Genomic DNA, 20,529 nt, shown 5'->3' on the forward strand with positions numbered 1-20,529 from the left:
TGTTGAAGTGAGCATTCTGCAAAGGGCACTCCACACATGGCAAATGGCACTCATCAAGAGAGGGGAAGAGCTCTTGCTATCATGACTCCTTGCTAATCCATATTCCAAGGAACCGAAGGCATTGTAGACCAGTTCTTTGGTTTAAGAAGCTGTAACATACACATGCCTGCTAATACGTGGAGACATATTGTGTGCCTCATCATGGCCATAGTGTGCATAGGCACAGAGAACCAGAGCTGCTATCTGCCACCCACTAACAACATTTCCCACTGGTCATCCAGCAAAATAAGTCACCTTGCTTATAAATCCAGAAGCCCTTTGGAAAATTAATTTGCTATGTGTCAGCATTAGAGCCCAGTAATATAGTGAATATGACACAAAAGGTCTCTGGCCTTGTTAGATTGCATTGCAAGGATAGAGGCAGTCAATAAGCAAGTAAATAAAATAATTACAAATTGTGAGAAGTGCGCTGAGGGAAATTAACAGGCTGATAGGCTAGATAATGGGAAAATCAGAAACAAGGGGAAAAGGAGTGTCTATGGTTGACAAGCTAGTTAAAAGCTTCTCTGATGAAGAGCTGGTTTAGTTCTCAGAGGGCAAAGGTTACAGAGACATGGGCTAAGCAGGAACTCAGACATGGGTAAAAGCATGCAGAAAAGTCTTTTAGTGGACTGCACTTGTCATTTTCAAGGAACACCAGGAAGCCACCATATCTAGAGTAAGACAATGGGGAAACATGGTGGGAAATGAGACCCAAGAGGCAGCAGGGTGCCAGATCATGTCATGTACTTTTGAGTTTGGATTGGAGTCTGTGATAGGGGCTTCATGGAAAGTTTGGAGTAAAAAGAATTAGTTGGTTTGAACTGATATATTGGAAGATCATTCTGGTGGCTAAAATTAAAGTGATTCTACTAGGAATAGGTGTTTCACTTAGGAGGCTACCGAAGGGATTTGAAAGAAAAGTAGCCAGATCATGCCACGGAAAGAGGGAACACACACACACACACACACACACACACACACACACACACACACACACACACACGTATATATGAGAGAGAGACAGAGGGGGGGAGGGAGGGAGAGGGAGAGAGAGATTTGGGAATATACAAGTGACATAAACTAGAGTCAGTAGATTATGTAAAAGCTTTTATTTGCCTGGATCAGTTGCTGTCTGGAAGGCTTACTGTCTCTGTCTGCTAAGCTAGGCCTAGTTCTAGAAGCTTCTAGCCTCTGTACAACCTAACCTGGGCCTAAAATGTTTTCAGCCTCTGAGACATACTGCTTAATGAGCTCACCCTTACTTGTTCTTTCTGAGCTCTGGGCTGGCTGGTCAATTAAACTATTCTGGCTCAAACTTCTCCCAGCTGACATATTTAATCTGGCTTCTCTCTCAGCCCAGAACTGTCTCTGCTTGGCTTCAAACTAACTCAGCAATCTGCTCTAATCTTCTGGATTCTTCTCATTTTCTGGCTTGTTCCATCTTCACCTGAGTTTTCTCTCTGTAACCCATTTCTCTATTACTCTCCTGGTAAAACTACCTCCTCTCTCTGTAAAACAGCCCCTTTAGTAGCTTCCTTTTTCCTCTCTCTTCTCACAAGAGTTGGGCGTATCCTATTCTATCAAATCTCCTCTGATTTGTGACCTTTTCTGTCACTCAATTAGACATCACTTTTCAACATGGGTACTTCCTTCTACAAACCAAAGTTACCTACATTGTTTGGGATGAAAGGCATGTACCACCACACCTGGATCTAAGCTTTTCTTTATCTGATACTTGCTCTATACCAGGCCAACTTTGAGCTCAGATCTGTTTGCCTCTGTCTCCTGGATTAAAGGTGTGTTTATATTCCAGCCAGATCAAACAGACCTAGAAGATCCTTAGATATGATCTTTTGCCATCCAGATCACACAGACCTAGAAGGTCTTTGGATGTGATCTCTTGTTGAAACCTCCATGTTCTGAATTAACATTCTTTTTCAGGATTAGATATGGATGGATAAAGGAAAAATAGAAGGCAGCAAGGGTAAATAGTATATAGAGAACAAAAAAGAAATGGAATCACCTAACATGAAAATTACTAGAACTCCCCACCAAGGTTTCTATGTTGTGATGATAATAGTTCTCATAAGCCCAAGCCTGACAGACTAACTCAGAAGTACATGTATAATAAAATTCTAGGCTAGGTATCTGTGTCTATAGGAAGGCAAACAGGGGGAAAGAAAACATTTGAGACCTACTCTTCAAGCTGCAATATCCCCATTAATATTTTCACTGCTGATGAATTATTATCTATTAGCCTGCAGCAAGATGAATGCTTTTTAACCAACTTAAATGGAATGCTCAGCTCCTCAAAAATATACTAGCACATTAGCCTTTCCTATGTGTAATACGCTAGCTCCAAAAGCATTATGCCTATGCCAACTCAAGGAAACATATATTTGAAATTTTCAAAATAAAAAATAGACACAGCAAAGTCTGAAAGCTATAATTTTATAGTCTGGGAGCCCTGAATATTGTCAGATGAAATGTCCAGGCCAGGCATATAGCTCATTGATGAAGCTCTTACTGAGTATGCAGATGGACCCGGGGTTCAATTCCCAGAATCACAAAACAAGCAAGCCAGCAAAAAACTTCTGCTTTGGTATAGTGGTATGTCATGATAGTCCCAGCACTCAGAAGGAAGGCTGGAGCAGGAAGCGCATGATTCCTATGTCAGCCTGGGCTACAAAGTGATTTGTAGCCCATTTTGTACTAAAAAGCAAGACCCATTCCAAATAAGTAAATAAAGTCATCTATTATAACACATGAAAGACGATCTCCATCGTAGGAAAACACAAAACCACAGAAATGTATCACTTCATCCTACAAAAGTGTCTATAATCAAAAACTAGACAGCAAACAAGTATTGGCAAGTATCTAGAGAAATCAAATCCTTCACAAACTACCAGAGATGTAAAATGAAACAATTCCTTTGAAAAATAGCCTACAAATGATCGGGGCACGGTGGCACACACCTATAGTTTCAGCACTCAGGGAGGTAGAGGCAGCTGGATCTCTGATTCAGTTCAAGGCCAGCCTGACCTACAAAGCGAGTCCAGGACAGCCAAGGCTACACAGAGAAATCTTATCTCGAAAAACCATAAAGGAAAAAGAAAAAATAGCCTACAAGCTTCTCAAAATGTTACTCATAAAGTTGCCATATGAGTCAGCGGTTTCACTGCTGGACATATTCTCAAAAGAAATGAAAGCGTATGTCCATTAAAACAAAAAACCTGTATACAAATGCTCACAGAACTATTATTCACACTAGCCAAAAGCAAAAACAAACTTAAATGTGTATCAATTGATGAATGGAAAACTCCAAGTCATATCCATAAAAGTAAATATTGTTCAACAATAAAGGGGAACAGATAAAAGATATATGGCACAGGAACCCTGAAAAAAAGTATGTTGTGTGAAGAAAACCAATCACAAAAGGTCATATACTGTTTAGTTCTTACTTGAAATTCTCTTAAGAGTCAAACTCATCTGATTGGAGAGATGGTTCAGTGGTTCAGAACACTGACAGCTCTTCCAAAGGACCTAGGTTCAAACCCCAGCACCCACATAGCAGCTCATAACTGTCTGTAATTCCAGTTCCAGGGGATCTGACACCCTCATGCAGACATACATGGAGGCAGAATAGCAATGTAAAGAAAACTGAGAGAGAGAAAGAGAGTGAGAGTGAGAAGAGAGAGAGAGAGAGAGAGAGAGAGAGAGAGAGAGAGAGAGACAGAGAGAGAGAGACAGAGAGAGAGAGAGAGAGAGACAGAGGGAGGGAGAGAGGGAGATTTTCATAGAAAGAGAAAGCAAACTTGTGCTTGCCAAGGTGTAACTTGGAGGAAAGAAGATGAATACAGAGTTTGAGTTATCTTTTGAGGATCATTCAAACTCTTTGAAATTAGATAATAGTGATAAGTACACAGCTTTGTAAATACACTAAAAATCATTGAATTATACCTTTAAACTACTTGATGCAATGGAAATTACATTTCTTTCTTTTTTTCCAAGACAGGGTTTCTCTCTTGTAGCCTTGGCTGTCCTGGACTCATTTTGTAGACCAGCCTGCCCTCAAACTCACAGGATCCACCTGCCTCTGCCTCCCGAATGCTGGGATTAAAGGTGTGCACCACCACCGCCTGGCTGGAAATTACATTTCTGTAAGGCTGTGTTTTAAAGTCATTTGTCAAAGGGCCAATCCCCACAGCTTTCCAGAATAACAGAGTCCCTTTTTGTGATGGCAGAAGTGTTCTTTATTGGCATTTCTCTATGTAGTGGCAACTAGTCACTTATAGGAGCTAAGTACTTGACATGAGGCTTGTGTTATTTTTATTTTAATTGATTGAGTTAAAGCACCGTGTGTTGTAAGTATTCACCACATTGTATAGGTTAGTGGTGGAGTTTACAATGAAGTTTGCAAACTTCATCATCCACTTCACCTTTCTCGGCAAATGAGCTATTAAAAAAATGGAGTAACCTTTCCATAACTACAAAAGTATCTTTCAGGTGAAGTTTCCTTTTCTGACTCTTACACATCGTGACATTCTCTGACTCGGTATGCCTTGGCCAACTTTTTTTTTTACATGGTTCTAGGACCTTCCTGTGTCAGTCAAGTCCTGGTCAAATTGTTGAAATATATGTGAGAACTTATTAAGAAAGTTAACTCCAGCCCAAATTAACTATCCAGTATTAAGAGTAATAGATTCAAAGGTAGCAAATATTGAGCTTGTCTTCAATGCCCTATGACTATATCAAAAAACCTCAGCCACTCTTCCATTCCAGAATGTTCTAAAAAGGAGCCTGGAGAGCTCAGTTGTCAAGGCATAACACTAAAAGTCTGAAGATCCAAGTTTCAAATCCCCTCTTTTGGGGGCTGGAGAGATGGCTCGGTGATTAAGAACATTGTCTGTTCTTCCAAGAAATCCTAAGTTCAATTCCCAGCAACCACGTGGTGGCTCACAACATTCTATACTGGGATCCAATGCCCTCTTCTGGAATGCAGATTAATATGCAGATAGAGCAGTCATATACATAAAATAAATAAATCTTTTTTTTAAAGAATGTTCTTTAAAAAGTTACAAGGAGGGCATGACAATAAACCAAGCACTTGAGAAGCTGAGGTCAATGTGGGCTTCAATAACAAGACCCTGTCTATAAACAAACAAACAAATCATAATATATCCCTTTGTTTGTTTGTTTGTTTGTTTGTTTAGTTTGTTTAGTTTGTTTTTGGTATTTTAGGTGGTTTGTTGTTGTTTTGTTTTGTGGCTGGTTTGTTGGTTGGTTGGTTTTGAGACAGGGTTTCTCTATGTAGTCCTGGACCCATTCAATAGACCAGACTTGCAGTGATCCACCTGCTTCTGCCTCCTGAGTGTTGGGATTAAAGGCGTGTGCCACCAAGCTTGTATGACAACATACTCTATACAGAAAAACCTGTCCTGTTAAAACTTGGCCTACCATCTTCCTCTCTCTCTCTGTCTCTCTCTCTCTCTGTCTCTCTCTCTGTCTCTCTCTCTCTGTCTCTCTCTCTGTCTCTCTCTCTCTGTCTCTCTCTCTCTCTCTCTCTCTCTCTCTCTCTGTCTCTCTCTCTCTCTCTGTCTCTCTCTCTCTCTCTGTCTCTCTCTCTCTCTCTCTCTCCTCTCTCTCTCTCTCTCTCTCTCTCTCTCTCTCTCTCTCTCTCTCTCTCTCTCTCTCCCTCTCTCTCTCTCTCTCTCTCTCTCTCTCATTTTCAGTCTTGTGAAGACTTTGGGGGAAGGTCCATCTGAAAACCAGGACAGGAGCCTTCACCACTAACAGATAAATTGACTGACACGTTGGCCTTGAATTTGTCATTCTCTGCAATGCTGAGATATAAAATATGTTTTTTAAAACCTCCAATCTTGGCAGCCAGGCATAGTGGCGCACGCCCTTAATCCCAGCACTCGGGAGGTAGAGGCATACAGATCTCTGTGAGTTCCAGGCCAGCCTGGTCTACAAAGAGTTCCAGGACAGCCAGGGCTGCACAGAGACACCCTGTCTCGAAAAACCAAAATACAAAAGAAACGAACAAATAAAAACCTCCATGGCAGCCTAAGCCAACTACAACGGCACCAGCACCGAGAAACAACTCATAGATCTTTCTACCCATTCTTGCCTTATGCTTCATCTCTTGCTGTATCCTGTGAGTACTTGGCCCCAAGTGTGCTGCTGTTGGTCCCTTCCTGGTGCTCTTGCTCTTTCTATCTCTTGGACTTTATGACAGTTGTTTTCTTCCTGCCGACCCTTGGTGTTCTTCTATGACCACAGTTTGCTCCACTGTCTGCCCTGCCAGCTGAAGCATTTCTGAGTCACTCTCTGCTTGCTCTGCCCTTAGTCTCTCCCCCACAATGACCCTCACAGTGAGGAGTCTGGTGACTCGTCAAGAACCTGAAGGGAACTGAACCTTAGTTATATTTTGATTTCAAAGGCAAAATTTTTCCAGGAAGAAAGTAATGCATTGCTCACCAACTGAAGAGCCGTTGTACTTAATGGTTTGATTACCTAAAAGAATTATCACCTAGATTCATGAATTTGAGACGTAAACATTCTGAAAAAACTTAAAATGCTTTGAAATGAGAGTTTAAAACCCTGTACATATATCATAATTTTGACTAAGTATCAAAAACTTAATACATGTTTTTCCATACCCTATCTCTTCTATTTTTCATGCCATGACTACATTAGACTCCTATACCACTCTGTTCCTAGTTCATGGTAGTCCATGTCCCATGTCCCATCACAAAAAACTCAGAAAGGTTTATGTGACATCACCAAAAAACAGAGACCTAAAGTTGTATAACTTCAAACTGAGTAATGTCTAAAATAACCATGTATGTACCAAGTGCCTGACTTATGTAACAAGACCTGTGGTGTAGATTTGGGGGAAGGAAATGGGAAAAAAAAGTTTCTTGCCTTGAGGAAGTAGGCCATGGAAAGATAAATCAACATCTTAGCAGGTAGGTAATGCCAAGTGACAAAGTTGCCACTGTGCCCTGCAGGTCCCATTTCAACCTTTATTATAAGAAATGCAGTTTACGATCAGGCCCTGCATGCAACAAGGAGCTAGTTGGTGTTTGCTATTGATGGTGGTGATGATGTATTTTTTGCAGAAATTAGCTCTGAAATCTGAGCATTGTTCAGATTAAATCCCAGGTTAGTTTCATCAAGAGTTGTCACTCCCTGGAACATATGAGCTTTCTGCTAAGGGTTCATTGGCTAAGTGAGCAATGTCACCAACTGAGTTCACTTAAAGCAGATGAGACTGTTAAATCTCAAGGCAGCCTTCTCCTTAATTCTTCAAATTACTGGTTACTTGAGTCAACTGCCTGTCACCTAGTTAACTTCAATGTAGAAACAACGTTCTGTTTCCACTCCTCCTGTCAGAGTGTAAGGTCAAAGCCTTCTAGACATACACCTGTGTGTCACTATCAGTCAGTTAATAGATTTCAGCACACCTCAGTTTCCTCATCTATAATCCATTATTATTTTCATAAACATATAAAGAAGAGAGAAAGATGATATCATAATCTTCCAGGAAGCTTTAAATAAAGCTTATACATAAAAGAAAACAGTCCGAAGGAAAACTCAAATGTTCTATTAGGTATGTGTTAACTAACAATTGGTATTTCAGAGATGAATCAAAGACAATAGACCAAGACAGTTTGTGCTTGAGGCCAGTTGGCCTTCATTCATGTAAAATGCTGAATGAATTCATCTGTATACTAAATCCATATTGACCAGTAGGAGGCAGGTAATAAATCTTCAGCAGGATTATTTTCCAAATAGTTGATTTCTAGAAACTTCTATATGTTAGGAGAGAAAATAAAAGACATACTTTTTTCTTACCTGAGAGAATGATAAAACTTGAAACAAGAATCAATCCATAAAGCCTCTGATATAGTATGTGTTTTTTCATTGTCTATCCTGTGTTCAAAGAGTCAAAATATGCCAGATCAGAATCAAAACAAACGATTTCTAAGTGCATATGATCACACTTCTCCCTCACATACCACCTAAGGGCTCCCCAACCCCTGAACCCTGACTCATTCTCAGTGGCTAAAGCCTTACTGCCTGATTTTGTTATATCCCTACTGTGTGCTACTGGGTTACTCATTGAGAATATAGTGATGAAATAGAAATCCCTATCATGAACGAAATTAGCTCAATAGGAAGATTCATACCAAAAAAACCCCATAATTAGTGTAGAACCACTTTCATTTTTAATAGTCCTTAGTTTCTAAGTGAGCTTTCTTTTCATACGTGTGTGTGTGTGTGTGTGTGTGTGTGTGTGTGTGTGTGTGTGTGTGAGAGAGAGAGAGAGATAAGTTCACCTGATGTACAATTTATATGTTTTATAGACTGTTGCTGTGATACATGTATACTTTGTGTAATAATCATGTCAGGGTTGAAGGAACACCAGGCAAGATGGCCTTATTGATAAAAGTAACTCATCAAGCAAGTCTATTCTCGAAGCAGATCTGTTTCTAGAAACCTGGCCGCCATCTCATTATTTTCACTCAGCTTCTTTCTTTAATTAATTGCAACTGAAGTTTCTTATCTAGGAAATGTATTGAACCTCCTCATCCCTTTTCCCTAAGCACAGCTGTGGCTTAAATATAAACTGTGGCTAAAACCACAAATCCTGTGGGGATTTATTACAGAAAGCTGGAACTAGGATGCTAATAGGCATTTTCTGATTCTGAATGAAATACACTCCTGAATGATTTACTACTGATTTAGGCAGGTTTTTTCTTCTATAGGGTAATTCAATATATTGTATTTCTTCCCACTTCTATGTGGGGTTTGGAGTTAATAGATTCACTTTTACATTTAATATAATAAAAGCCAATTAGGAAATCTGATGAATCTTGAGCTTGCTATGAACACTAGCCATTAATCAGGCTCTTCATATTTACTGCATTATACTGCCGTTCTCATTAGAATAATGAGAGAATTTGTATGACTTGGGTGGGTTTTCCAACCTACAAGCTTAGGAATAAGAAGGTATCCAAATCTTTTATGAATCCTGTGATAAAATGAAGCTTAAATTTATAGTGTCATAAGATGACTCACCTGAGCATCTAGTAACTATCTATGAGACCAAATTTATTTCTGTTCCTTAATTTTCCTGAGCCTCAGTTTCCTTATCTGTAAAAACATTGATAATAATCTGCCTATTTCCCAGGGCTGCTGTAAAAAAGAATCAATTAAGATGATATTTCAAAGGCAATTTTCAAGATATAATGTGCTATAGAAATGGGTATGATGGATTGCTATCTATAAAATGGGATTTTCAGCAGCAAACACACCAATTTATATCCATTTCCATTTCTTTTTAACTGTTATAAAATGGCATTGAATAAATAAGTCAATGAGCATTCGCTACAGAATACTATGCAGCCACTAAAAGGAATAGGAGAAGTCTATGTGTCTGATATGAAATGGTAGGCTGAGGGAGCGTGGCTTCAGAAGATTTCCCATATATCCAATAAAATCCCACATTGCTTGATTCTTTCATATTTACTATAAAGTGAATACTTGATTTTTAAGTGGAGGAAAAAATAAAAGAAAGAAAGAGGCAAACAGGGAGGGAAAGCAGGAGGATTGACACTGGAGAATGAAAATAAACATATTTCCTTTACATTACTTGTGATTCTGTGTTGTCTGGGTTTTTGGTGGTGGTGGTAGTGGTTGGTTTTTTTTCTCTTGCATAAACCTGAATCGTCTTCACAATTTTAAAATCTAACATGGAGAATGAAAAGATGAAGAAAAAGAAAAGAAGAGAAGAGAAATGGTGGAGATTGAGGATTTATATTTTATATGTCATACGTTACATGCAGTTTGTTTCTTTTATGAGTAACAATTACTAAGATCATAACTTTAATATAAAAGAATGAAGAAAACAAAGAAGGGTAAGGAAAGAAAAATTAAAAGAATGGAAAGGGGGAGGGAAAAAACACTTACCTGGGAATAGGATCCCTTTAGCTTCTCACACTTGTGTCCCTGTAGTGTCCAAAGGAAGAGTTTGCCTTACAAATGGTGATATCTGGACTCCAATTTTCTACTTTAGGCAAGAAGTGGAATGAACAGAAATGAGGAGATTCATTCTCTGCTTGCCAGGCCTTGGTCCTCTTCTATTCTGTATCAAAATAGCCTTTCTGCTCCTGACTTTATGAGGCATATTGACCAGGGCAGATCCTCTTTTTGTGGTCTGTAGCACGTCATGGGGCTGCTCTGTCATGCATAAAATCAGCCTGAGCAAAGTTCTCAGGTTATTACACACCTGCAATAACCCATTAATTTCAGGGCTCTTTCCCAATTTTCATTAAGGATTATCATGTGTTCCTAGTTAAGCACTGCTTCAATTAAGTTGGATATATTAAATGAGTGCTTGCTCACTTACTTAAGGTTCATTTCACTTTATTGAGAAAGTCGGACCTGGCCAAGAAGGAATTAATACATTCTCATCTTCCTTGGCAGAGCCCAGGTTTACTGAACCAATTCTTGAGTCATTCCTGGGAGGCAGGAATGTAGTTTTATTTCAAAAGGCAGCAAGCCTTGTGTCTCCGTGGCGCAATTGGTTAGCGCATTTGGCTGTTAACCGAAAGGTTGGTGGTTCGAGCCCACCTGGGGACAAGACAAGTGTAACATAAAGATCATCTTATTGACCGGGCGTGGTGGTGCACGCCTTTAATCCCAGCACTTGGGAGGCAGAGGCAGGCGAATCCCTGTGAGTTCGAGGCCAGCCTGGTCTACAAATCGAGTCCAGGACAGCCAAGGCTACACAGAGAAACCCTGTCTCAAAAAAAACAAAAAACAAAACAAATAAAAAAGCAACAATACAGCCTTTGGGCTATGATAACAATATCATTGGTCATGAACATATCACCCAATCCCACCCGAGATACAGAAGTGGTTCCTGCCAGTCCCTGTACTTCACAGATGGGGACTCTAAAGTCCGTAAGAGTAGATTGACTTGCCTAAGATCACAGAGCTTGTGACATCAGGGCAGGAACTAGTGCTAAGATATGATTCTTCAGACCGTGGCACTTTCTTTTTCAACTCATTCTTTAGGTGGAAATGTTCAGTGTACTAGGAGAATCTCTCAACCAATCTAAAGGTCAGGAATCTCCATGAGGGAAAAGGCATGAGAGATGAACAAGGATTACTTATCACTAACTCCCGAGCACTGAAGTGACAGAGAAAGACAGACTCGTGGTGGGGACTCAGCCATATGATGGAAGGCCAGCTCCCTGCCATCTCTGAAGCCCCAACTTCTATCTTTTATAGAATGCAAACAGTGGGGCTCAGCGTGTGTTATAAAGATTTCATGAGCTAGAATGAATAAGGGGGATTAAATCATGCTTCCAGTGCCACAGGTCCTGTCTGGAACTCCAAGGTACTCCCTGACACTAGGCATTTGATAGGGCATTTGTCAATGAACAGTGCGGTACTTCTCTGCATTTGCTACTTCACACCATTGTTGCCCATTGGACTCTCTCTATACTGAGCTGTGAAAGGGCACAAACTCTATGTTATTCAGGAATTCACATATAGCTGGCACATACAGAGTCCTCAATCAATATATGAGAACATGGATGCCAGCATCTTTCTCCTCTACTACAGTATAAATATCCTAAAAATAAAGACATAGATCTCTATTCTCCTGGTATCCTGAAACAGGATCTAACATAATGCCTGATATCAAAACTGCATAATGAATACTTTCTGAACTGAGTATAAATAGTCTTTCCAAGGTCCATATGTAAAGACTTAGGCCCCAGAGTGGTGCTATTAGCTCTATGGGTCCTAGCATGAGATCATCAGGTCACTGAAAATGGACCCCTGAAAGAGATTGTGGAACCTCAGTTGCTCATTCCTTCACTTTTGCTTTCCTCAAAATGTAAGTGCTTGCTCTGATATATGCCTCTACCTTGAAGTACTGCCCGATCAGAGCCTCAAAGAAATCATCCCAATCCTTGGTTTAAATCTCCAGAGCTGTAAGCCAAAATAAACTTCTTTATTTCCTAAGTAGCCTGTGTCAGGTATCTTATTATAGTAATGGAAAGATTACTAACACAAAGATGAAGATAATTTAGTGAGAATATATTCATACATATATCAGTCAAAATTGTCTGGAATAAAATACTTATGAGAATAGATGCTTCCAGAGAGAAAAACTAAGGGATCTTAGGTGGAAAGGAAGCTCGATTTTCAATGCGCATGCTTTTTATGATGTTTGAATTTTAATCATCTGCTTGTGTGATTTTTCAAAGAAAAACACTGTAGTTTTTTCAAAGAAAATCCAACATAGTTCAGTGAAATAACTAACTAGAAAATGAAAGTTGTGCAAAATGATGAAGCTGAAACTCTTTTGCAAGGAAAATAAGTGCCACCGGGGAAGGCTTCAGTGGCTACCTTCCAGTCTGTGGAAGGTTATAAGGAGAATGTTGACCATCTGTTCTCCATATCTACAGAGTAATAGGAAATGGACTGAAATTGCAGTGGGAGATGAGGTTAGACATAAATAAGTCATTATTGACGATGAGAGTTGATAAATACCAGAAAAGGCTATCACAGGATGTTATGCGCTACCCATCCCTGGAAACGCAAAGGTCTAGATAGCCGTATGGCTCTACTGATTTATTTGCCTTTTTCCAGACAAGGATGAGCTGAGTGACTTGAGACTCTGTCCCCATTTCTGACACTAAAAAAAAGGTATTTTTAATCTGTTGGAGGTCTAAGCTGTCATCATCCCCTATTCCTTTTCTAGTTATGAGCATCCTATCAAGATATTTGGGAAATTGGTGATTTCCACACAATAGGGCTCCAACTACAAACCATCTGTTGAGTATGGACTCAGCTGTAGAAGCAGAAAAAAGAATCCATGCTGGAAGAAAAATCATGTGATCATGTATGTTTGTGATTTCCTAAGAGAGTTTTGAAAACTAGTTTTGATTATATTTGATTGGTACCCTTAAGCACTACCATTAAACTAATTGTCGTTGCCATTCTCGTGTGTTCTGTCATTTTTTTAGTCTCTATGCTGCCATCCCTTAATAACACATCCTATTTCTTTATATAATACTGCTGTGTGTTTTTAACTATAATATAAATTTATGTGCTTTTAATAAGCATGACATAAATTGTACCATACCCCAAAAGAAGCAGTATAGAATAGGAGCTTGTAGATTGTCAAACCCAATTGATTGGGTTTCCTAATACCTTACTGCCTCACTATGGAATAGAGGAGATGATGATGATGATGATGATGATGATGATGATGGTGATGATTATGATGACGACGACGACGACAACGACGACGATGATGAGCGATGTAGTCAATACTCCAACCCAGATGTGAAGTTTTTGAACCAGAAAAATGGCCATCATGGCAAGATATTCTTAATGGTACAATAGTGGCATTCATATCTTGATGATAACCAACAGCTCTCTAAATTAAACTTAAGGCCTACTCAATAGAAGGTTAAGTCTTGCCTGGTAGTAGAAACCTAGTCAAGTGTGTGAGGCTAGTAAGTTGATAGATCTTAGAGAAAAATCTACTACTGTCACTTTACCAGACCAACATAATTCCTAACATCATTCTAAAACTTATCCTTATACTGCTCCCAGCAACCGGCCTGGCAGCAGTGCAGCCACAGAACTGAGGAGGCAGAGCCAAGACGGAGTCGGTACTGCACTCTGACTCCTAGACCCAGGTTTAAGTTTTTGAGATTGAAGTGATCTGCACAGTAGGAACCCATTCATGTCTTTTCTTGCCAATGAGATGAGCTCAGAGTCCATAGCGTCCTTCTCTAAGCCAGAGATCATGAGTAGCTTTCTGCCAGAGGGTGGTTGTTATGAGCTGCTTGTCATCATAATCAGTGGGTTTGAGGGCTTGATGGCAGTGAATTTAGCCAGGTACAAACCAATGGGACAGCATGTGACAGTAGAAAGAATCAACCTAGAAGCTTGTTCCAAAGAGATGGTACCATTCCTGCAAGGGAAGCTTCGGCCATCCCAATATAGTGCCTTACCAAGCCACCTTCACCTCAGACAATGAGCTGTGGGTCATCACATCATTCATGGCGTATGGCTCTGCAAAAGATCTCATTGGCATATACTTCATGGATGGCCTGAATGACCTGGAGATTGCGTACATCCTGCAGGGGGTGCTAAAGGCCCTGGACTACACCCACCACATGGGCTATGTGCACAGGAGTGTCAAGGCCTGCCACATTCTGATCTCCACGGACGGAAAGTATACCTGTCTGGCTTACACAACAACCTTAGCATGATCAGCCACAGGCAGCGGCAGCAGGCAGGCAGGTGGGGGGAAATAGAAGGAAGAAATGTTGTAATTTAATTATAATCTCAAAAATTAACAAAATAATAATAGTAAATAGAAGAACACATGACTTTCCTAGTGCCTTCCAAATCTTATCAGAGCCTAATATTAACCTTCTTTCTCCTATTCTGTGACTGGAAGATAAGGTCAGCCAGTTGGGAAATGGTATGATGCGTTAAGTTTTTTGGAAAAGATCTTTTTTCTTTCTAAATGTTTTCTTCAAGGTCTTGGAGACAGGTCTCATTAGCAGGCCTTATTAGCAACAATCTAAGCTATAATGCTGGAAGGTGTTAGGCAGGCTGCTTGGCAAGAAAGGACATCAATGGTCTTATCCAACATAGGCCCTGCGTGCTACAATACTGACCTGACAGGCAAGATGTTCCCAGTGATGCAAAGAGTGTTTATGGGGATAACTTCATTAGAGTTGAGGCCCACTCCACAAGAAAGAATTCATGTCTGGTTCTATAAACATGGTCAGTCCCCGTGACTGGGGTAGGCATAGGCCGTAGATGAGATCCCATTGATGTTGTTTTTCTGAATGTCCATGTTATTAAACTACCTTCTATTTAGTCATGTTTATAACCATAGATCTGTGCTGTTCTCACTTTGGTTACAGAAGATTCTTATCCCCTTGGCTAGTGGCTAATATGGAGACATAGTACTGTTCAATGTGCTGAGAGTAAGCAATTCTGCGGAGTCAGTCAGCCATATACAGGCCATCTATGTCAACACCTCTCTATCGAGACTCGGTGAACATTTAGGAAGAGGGTAAGGAAAGAATGCAAGAGCAGGAAGATGAGAACTGTGAAATGCTGTCTAATGGACACTTCATTGTACACATGAGCCCATGGGGATTGTCTTTACCTGCAAATATCTGAACAAGATCAAACCAGTTAGTATTGCCGCATAATGGGGGAGGGGCTCTCAGTGTTCCGTTTCCAACTGAGGAGATATTTTCAGTTAATGACTGTTGGAGGAGGGAAAGTCGCTATCTTTCAGGAGATGGCTTTCTGGAATGTTGTCTGTGCAGTCCTAGATGAATATATGCCCACATTCATATAGGCAGCACGAATTCAATTATTCAATTAATTCAATAATTAATTAATTAATTAATCCAAAATAAATAATTAATGCAAAATAAAACTTAAACATTATAAAAGGATGGCATGAAGATGGGAGGGAGATGTGATGGGGGATTCTGGGAATAAATAGAGGAGAAAATTGAGGGGTGGCTATGATCAAGATAGCCATGTATGAAAGTTTCAAAGAATAAATAACAGCATTTTAAAAATATTATTAAATATTTGGAGATTTATTACTGTATTTTGGGCTTCATTAAATGAGTTGGAAAGCATTCATGTAAACGAGAACTTACTTAGGATTCTATCATTTGGCATCCTGAGTGGGAACAAAGCACTAATTGGTACACAAGTAGCAGTAGCAGATACTCATAATAAGCAGGAGGGGACGATGGTTGGCATTTTGTAGTCTGCACAATGGCTGCTTTCCTGTATCATACTATTGAAATGCTTTACTTGACACAGTTCTGTGAGATGGTTCATATTCCACAGGTAAATTACATGTGGCAGTTAGGCCCGTGGAGCTGGCGTCCATCAGTACAGAGGCCCAGGTGTGGGCATCAGACCAGTTCAAGATGTAAAGCGTGATTGCTCTGTGTGTCTTCCCAGAAAGGGGGAAATCAGGTGGCAGCACGTCATTTCATGCTCTCTCCATCTTCCTTATGGCTGGTCAGGACACCTTCGGTGTAAGGTCTGTGTGTATACTGTGATGACTCTCTCCTGTTTGTTGCAGGAATAGTTGTGTCATTTTTCTGGTATAAAAAGTGGTTGCATGATAAGAACTCAATATAAAAGGACCCTACAAAGATTGTATAGACCAGTTATAAGACAAACGACTATCTGAAAAGTATATCAAAAACAGGTCTCAAAGTCAAAAGACTAGATTATGAGATCTTTTTAAAAATGAAATATGACTCCAGATCCAATGAAGATTTGTAGGCAAGTAGAAGGCTTTTACTTTTAGCCTAATCACAAGTTACTATGCTTTCCACAGATATAACATGTATTTTTTTCTTACTCCCCCCCCCCCTTTAGCTGGCTGGGGGAAATCAAGGACCATGTGATTGTCTTGACCAAATTACCTAAGGAGTCTATGCTAAGTTTTGGATTTCCAAAGTAGACCTGTGATCATTTACGGCTTCTGGTAGCATTACAAACAAGTGTGAGACTGCCTTACTAGTTGTATTGTACCCACTATGGGGATTATAGCAAAGCATAAGAGTAAAATAGATCTCCTTGAAGTTCTTCTTAATAACTTCTGTTTGCCTCATTCTGGAGGCTTCTAAGTGTTCTTCTTACAGAAATATGAACCAGCAAGGGAATGGTAAATGTAAAACCCTAAATGACTTCCAAGTATATTGGTGAGATGGCTTGGCAGATAAAGGTGTTTGCTACCAAGGCTGAGGACCTGAGTTCAATCCCTAGGATCCAAATGGTGAAAAGAGAGAATTACTCCAGCAGAGAGTTCTCTGATGTCTGCACACACACTGTGACACATGTGTGCCCACAGACAGACAGACACATACACACACAAAAAAAAAACCCACATAAATGTAATGGGTTTTAATTACAACTATCCAAGATATGGTAGTATGTGGCAGGAGACAAATAAAGCCATATCTCTGAAGCAGTACCATAGTATAGATTGCATTAGGGATGCAGCTCTCGTTTAATACATTAAGAATAAGCCAATTCACAGAAGACAACTTCCTGAACAGAACTCCAACAGCCCAGACCTTAAGGTCAACAATGAATAAATGGGACCTAATGAGGCTGAGAAGCTTCTGTAAAGCAGGAGACACTGTCAACAGAACAAAGCGACAGCCTACAGACTGGGAAAAGATCTTCACCAACCATACATCTGACAAAGGTCTGATATCCAAAATATATAAAGAACTCAAGAAATTAAACACCACCAAACCAAGTAATCCAATTGAGAAATGGGGTTCAGAATTAAACAGAAGAATATCGGATGGCTGAGAAACACTTAAAGAAATGTTCAAAGTCTTTAGTCATCAGGGAAATGAAAATCAAAACCACTTCGAGATTCCATCTTACACCCATTAGAATGGCTAAGATCAAAAATTCAAGCGACACCACATGCTGGTGAGGATGTGGAGAGAAAGGAACACTCCTTCATTGCTGGTGGGAATGCAGACTAGTGTAGCCACTTTGGAAATCTGTCTGGTGCTTTCTCAGAAAACTGAGAATAAAATTTCCTCAAGACCCAGTCATTCCACTCCTTGGAATATACCCAGAAGATTCTCCAGCATACAACAGAGACATATGCTCAACCATGTTCATAGCAGCCTTATTCATAATAGCCAGAACCTGGAAACAGCCTAAATGTCCCTCAGTAGAAGAATGGATAAAGTACACTATGGAATACTACTCAGCTATTAAAAACAAGGAATTCCCAAAATTTGTGGACAAATGGATTGAACTAGAAATGATCATAATGAGTGAGCTAACCCAGAAGCAGAGAGACTCAAATAGCATATACTCACTTATAACCGGACACTAGGCATGTCTCATGAAAGTCTTCACTTACCAGGAAAGTGGGATTGAGGTGAAGACATCCTATGGTGAGAGAAATATGGGAGAATGGGGAAATAGAAGGATCCAGAGGGTCTTAGAAACCTACAAGAAGAACACTATGATGGGCAGATCTGGGCCCAGGGGTTCTACTCGATGTATGGCACCAACCAAGGACAATACGTGCAGTCATCATCAAACCCCTACCCAGATCTAGCCAAGGGACAGAATATTCTGCAGAGTTAATTGGAGACTGGGGACTGACTTTCACACGAACTCTGGTGCCCCATATTTGGCCACGTCCCCTTGATGGGGAGACCCGATGGCACTTGGAGGAAGGATAGCAGACTACCAAGAAGAAACTTGATACCCTAGCATCATATTCAAGGGGAGGAGGTCCCCATCAGTCACAGTCATAGGGAAGGGGAATGGGGTGAAAGCAGGAGGGAGGGAGGAATGGGAGGATGCACGGGATGGGATAGCAATTGAGATGTAATATGAATGATTTTATTTTTCAATAAAAAAAAAAAACAGGAAAAAAGAATGAGCCAATTAGTGTCTCATGATGGGCAAATCCCTTTTGTAGACTCAAACAGTTCCTGTAAAGGTTAAAGAGAAAACTGATCTCTGTAATCAAGCTAGCCTTCAAATGAGTGTCCACTCCTAATTGACTGGATCTTTGTGGTACAATTATGAAGAATTCAAGTCCAAGCATCTTGTTGATGTGAGGTCAAGATCGAAGTTTTACCAGATAAAAGGTTGGTTAGGCTGAATGCTGTGAGGGAAACAAGTACCAGAAGAGACTTGTAAAAGGGAATCTACCTCCTGAAGTGTTTAAGGGAACAGCTATTACATTTTTGTCAGCAGTGTTAGGCGGGGGTGACATATGCAACACTCAGTAAGCTGCAGAGCTGTGGTTACGGAAAAAAACACGTAAGAGTTTTGGTTTTTTCTTAAGTGGTACATAGCAAGGCAAGAATAATAAGATGAAGACAAAGAGTGTCACATTAGTATTCCGGAAAGCATCTAACTGGAATAATAGGTGAGGTTGGTAGAACTATAAAAACAGAAAAGGGTGTCACAGAATCCAAAAATTAATCTTCTCCTGCCAACTTGGGTGGGAACTGTCCATATCTGAAGTTTGTGGAGGATTCCTCAGACTCCAAAACTTAAGGTCACCAGATAGAATGGATGTGCATAATTAAAAGGAATTCATGTATTTCTTCTGAGTTGGAAAATGTGAATCCATGCATCAGCGCTTTGGCCTTGCAAAACTGTATCAGCTGACACCAGCATCTGATGATCTCCTTTGCAACTAGGCTTGATGGTGACTCTTTCCTTTGGTGTCTTATCCACTAGACTAAACCTGAAAGTTAAGATCATCCAGAAGCTGTTGGAGACAGACACTTTTGAAGGCAAGTATGTGTCTACTGATGACTAAAGTTGGAGGTGGTGATGCGCCCCTTGCATTACTTGATTGTATGTTTGCAATAAGGTAGACTCCAAGTAAGAGTGAAATTTCCAGGAACTTGGGGTGGCTTCCCACTAACTCACCAGATAATTTGAGACTCCCACAGTGAACTGATCTTGTAGATAATAAAGTGGCTAGTCATAGTTTAGGCCATGAATCTTCCTGACTGCAGATGTGAGCTGCCTCAAACTCCTGCTGCCACATATCCCCTGCCATGATGAACCACAGTCCCAAACTGTGGCCAAAAGAAATCTCTCCTTCTTTAAGTTACTTTTCTCATGTATTTTGTTAAGGCAACAAGAAAGGTAATGAAGGGCTGGGCCTGCAGCCGATTGGTAGAGCCCCTGCCTAACATGCCTAACACCCTAAATTCAATGCCCAGGACTGGGGGCAGGGAGCCATTGACTTAAGGTTGTCTTAATAATATTTTATTTTGTAGCTAAAATAAAGAAAAGTAACAAATACTCGATCTCAAAGGAAAAAACAAACAAACAACAAAAAGGCCTAGAGATGATAGCCATCTTCAAGGCAAGGAGAGAGGGTCTAGAACAAATCCTCAATTCCATGTCCCTCATGAAGGCCCAGCTCTGTTTACCAATGTGAAGCAATCTTAAAAAAAAAAAAAAAAGAATGTGAGACAATAAATGTTCATTTACCACTGACCCCTGTTTGTGAAACTAAATTACAGCATCACAAGTAAACAAACACAGGGCTATAGCTATCTAACAGAGAAAGTTAAAAACTAAAAGTTAAGCCATCTTGAAAACAAACAATTACAAGATTTATTTATAGCCTTTTGCAGAGGCACTAGTATAAAGCACATTTGGAAGAGCTCAAAGGTCTCTCAAGGATTTGATTCTAGTATGTAAGCTACCTCTCCAGTTAACCAAGATTATGTTTTTATCAAGTAGAACATGTTTGGAAACACACCTGACAATACCTTAAAATTGCCCCCATTGATATTCATTTACTATCTTGGCCAATCTATCTCCTTTCTTGTGGATGATATCATGAATAATATTTTAATTTCATTTTAA

The 20,529-nt window shown here is 40.0% G+C and overlaps 1 protein-coding gene and 1 pseudogene across 2 annotated transcripts in view; one reads left to right on the forward strand and one right to left on the reverse strand.

The window, feature by feature from the left end:
• Positions 1–10,068, reverse strand: part of ADGRG4 (adhesion G protein-coupled receptor G4) — a gene marked incomplete at its 3' end in the record, with an annotated part of 132,658 nt that extends 122,590 nt beyond the window's left edge. The window contains exons 1-2 of the mRNA XM_084789765.1: positions 10,024–10,068; positions 7,906–7,983 (exon numbers count right to left, since the gene is read on the reverse strand). Coding sequence (XP_084645891.1) covers positions 7,906–7,975 — 70 coding nt within the window. The 5' untranslated portion in view covers positions 7,976–7,983; positions 10,024–10,068. The remainder of the gene's footprint in view (positions 1–7,905; positions 7,984–10,023) is intronic.
• A 3,757-nt stretch (positions 10,069–13,825) lies between these two features.
• On the forward strand, positions 13,826–16,067 carry LOC311602090 (STE20-related kinase adapter protein alpha-like; annotated as a pseudogene). The gene is made up of 2 exons: positions 13,826–14,384; positions 15,979–16,067. The product of its transcript is annotated as an STE20-related kinase adapter protein alpha-like (transcript).
• The last annotated feature ends 4,462 nt before the right edge of the window (positions 16,068–20,529 follow it).

This window comes from Acomys minous, assembly GCF_964271855.1.
Source record: "Acomys minous genome assembly, chromosome: 7".
In the NCBI taxonomy this organism is placed as follows: domain Eukaryota; kingdom Metazoa; phylum Chordata; class Mammalia; order Rodentia; family Muridae; genus Acomys; species Acomys minous.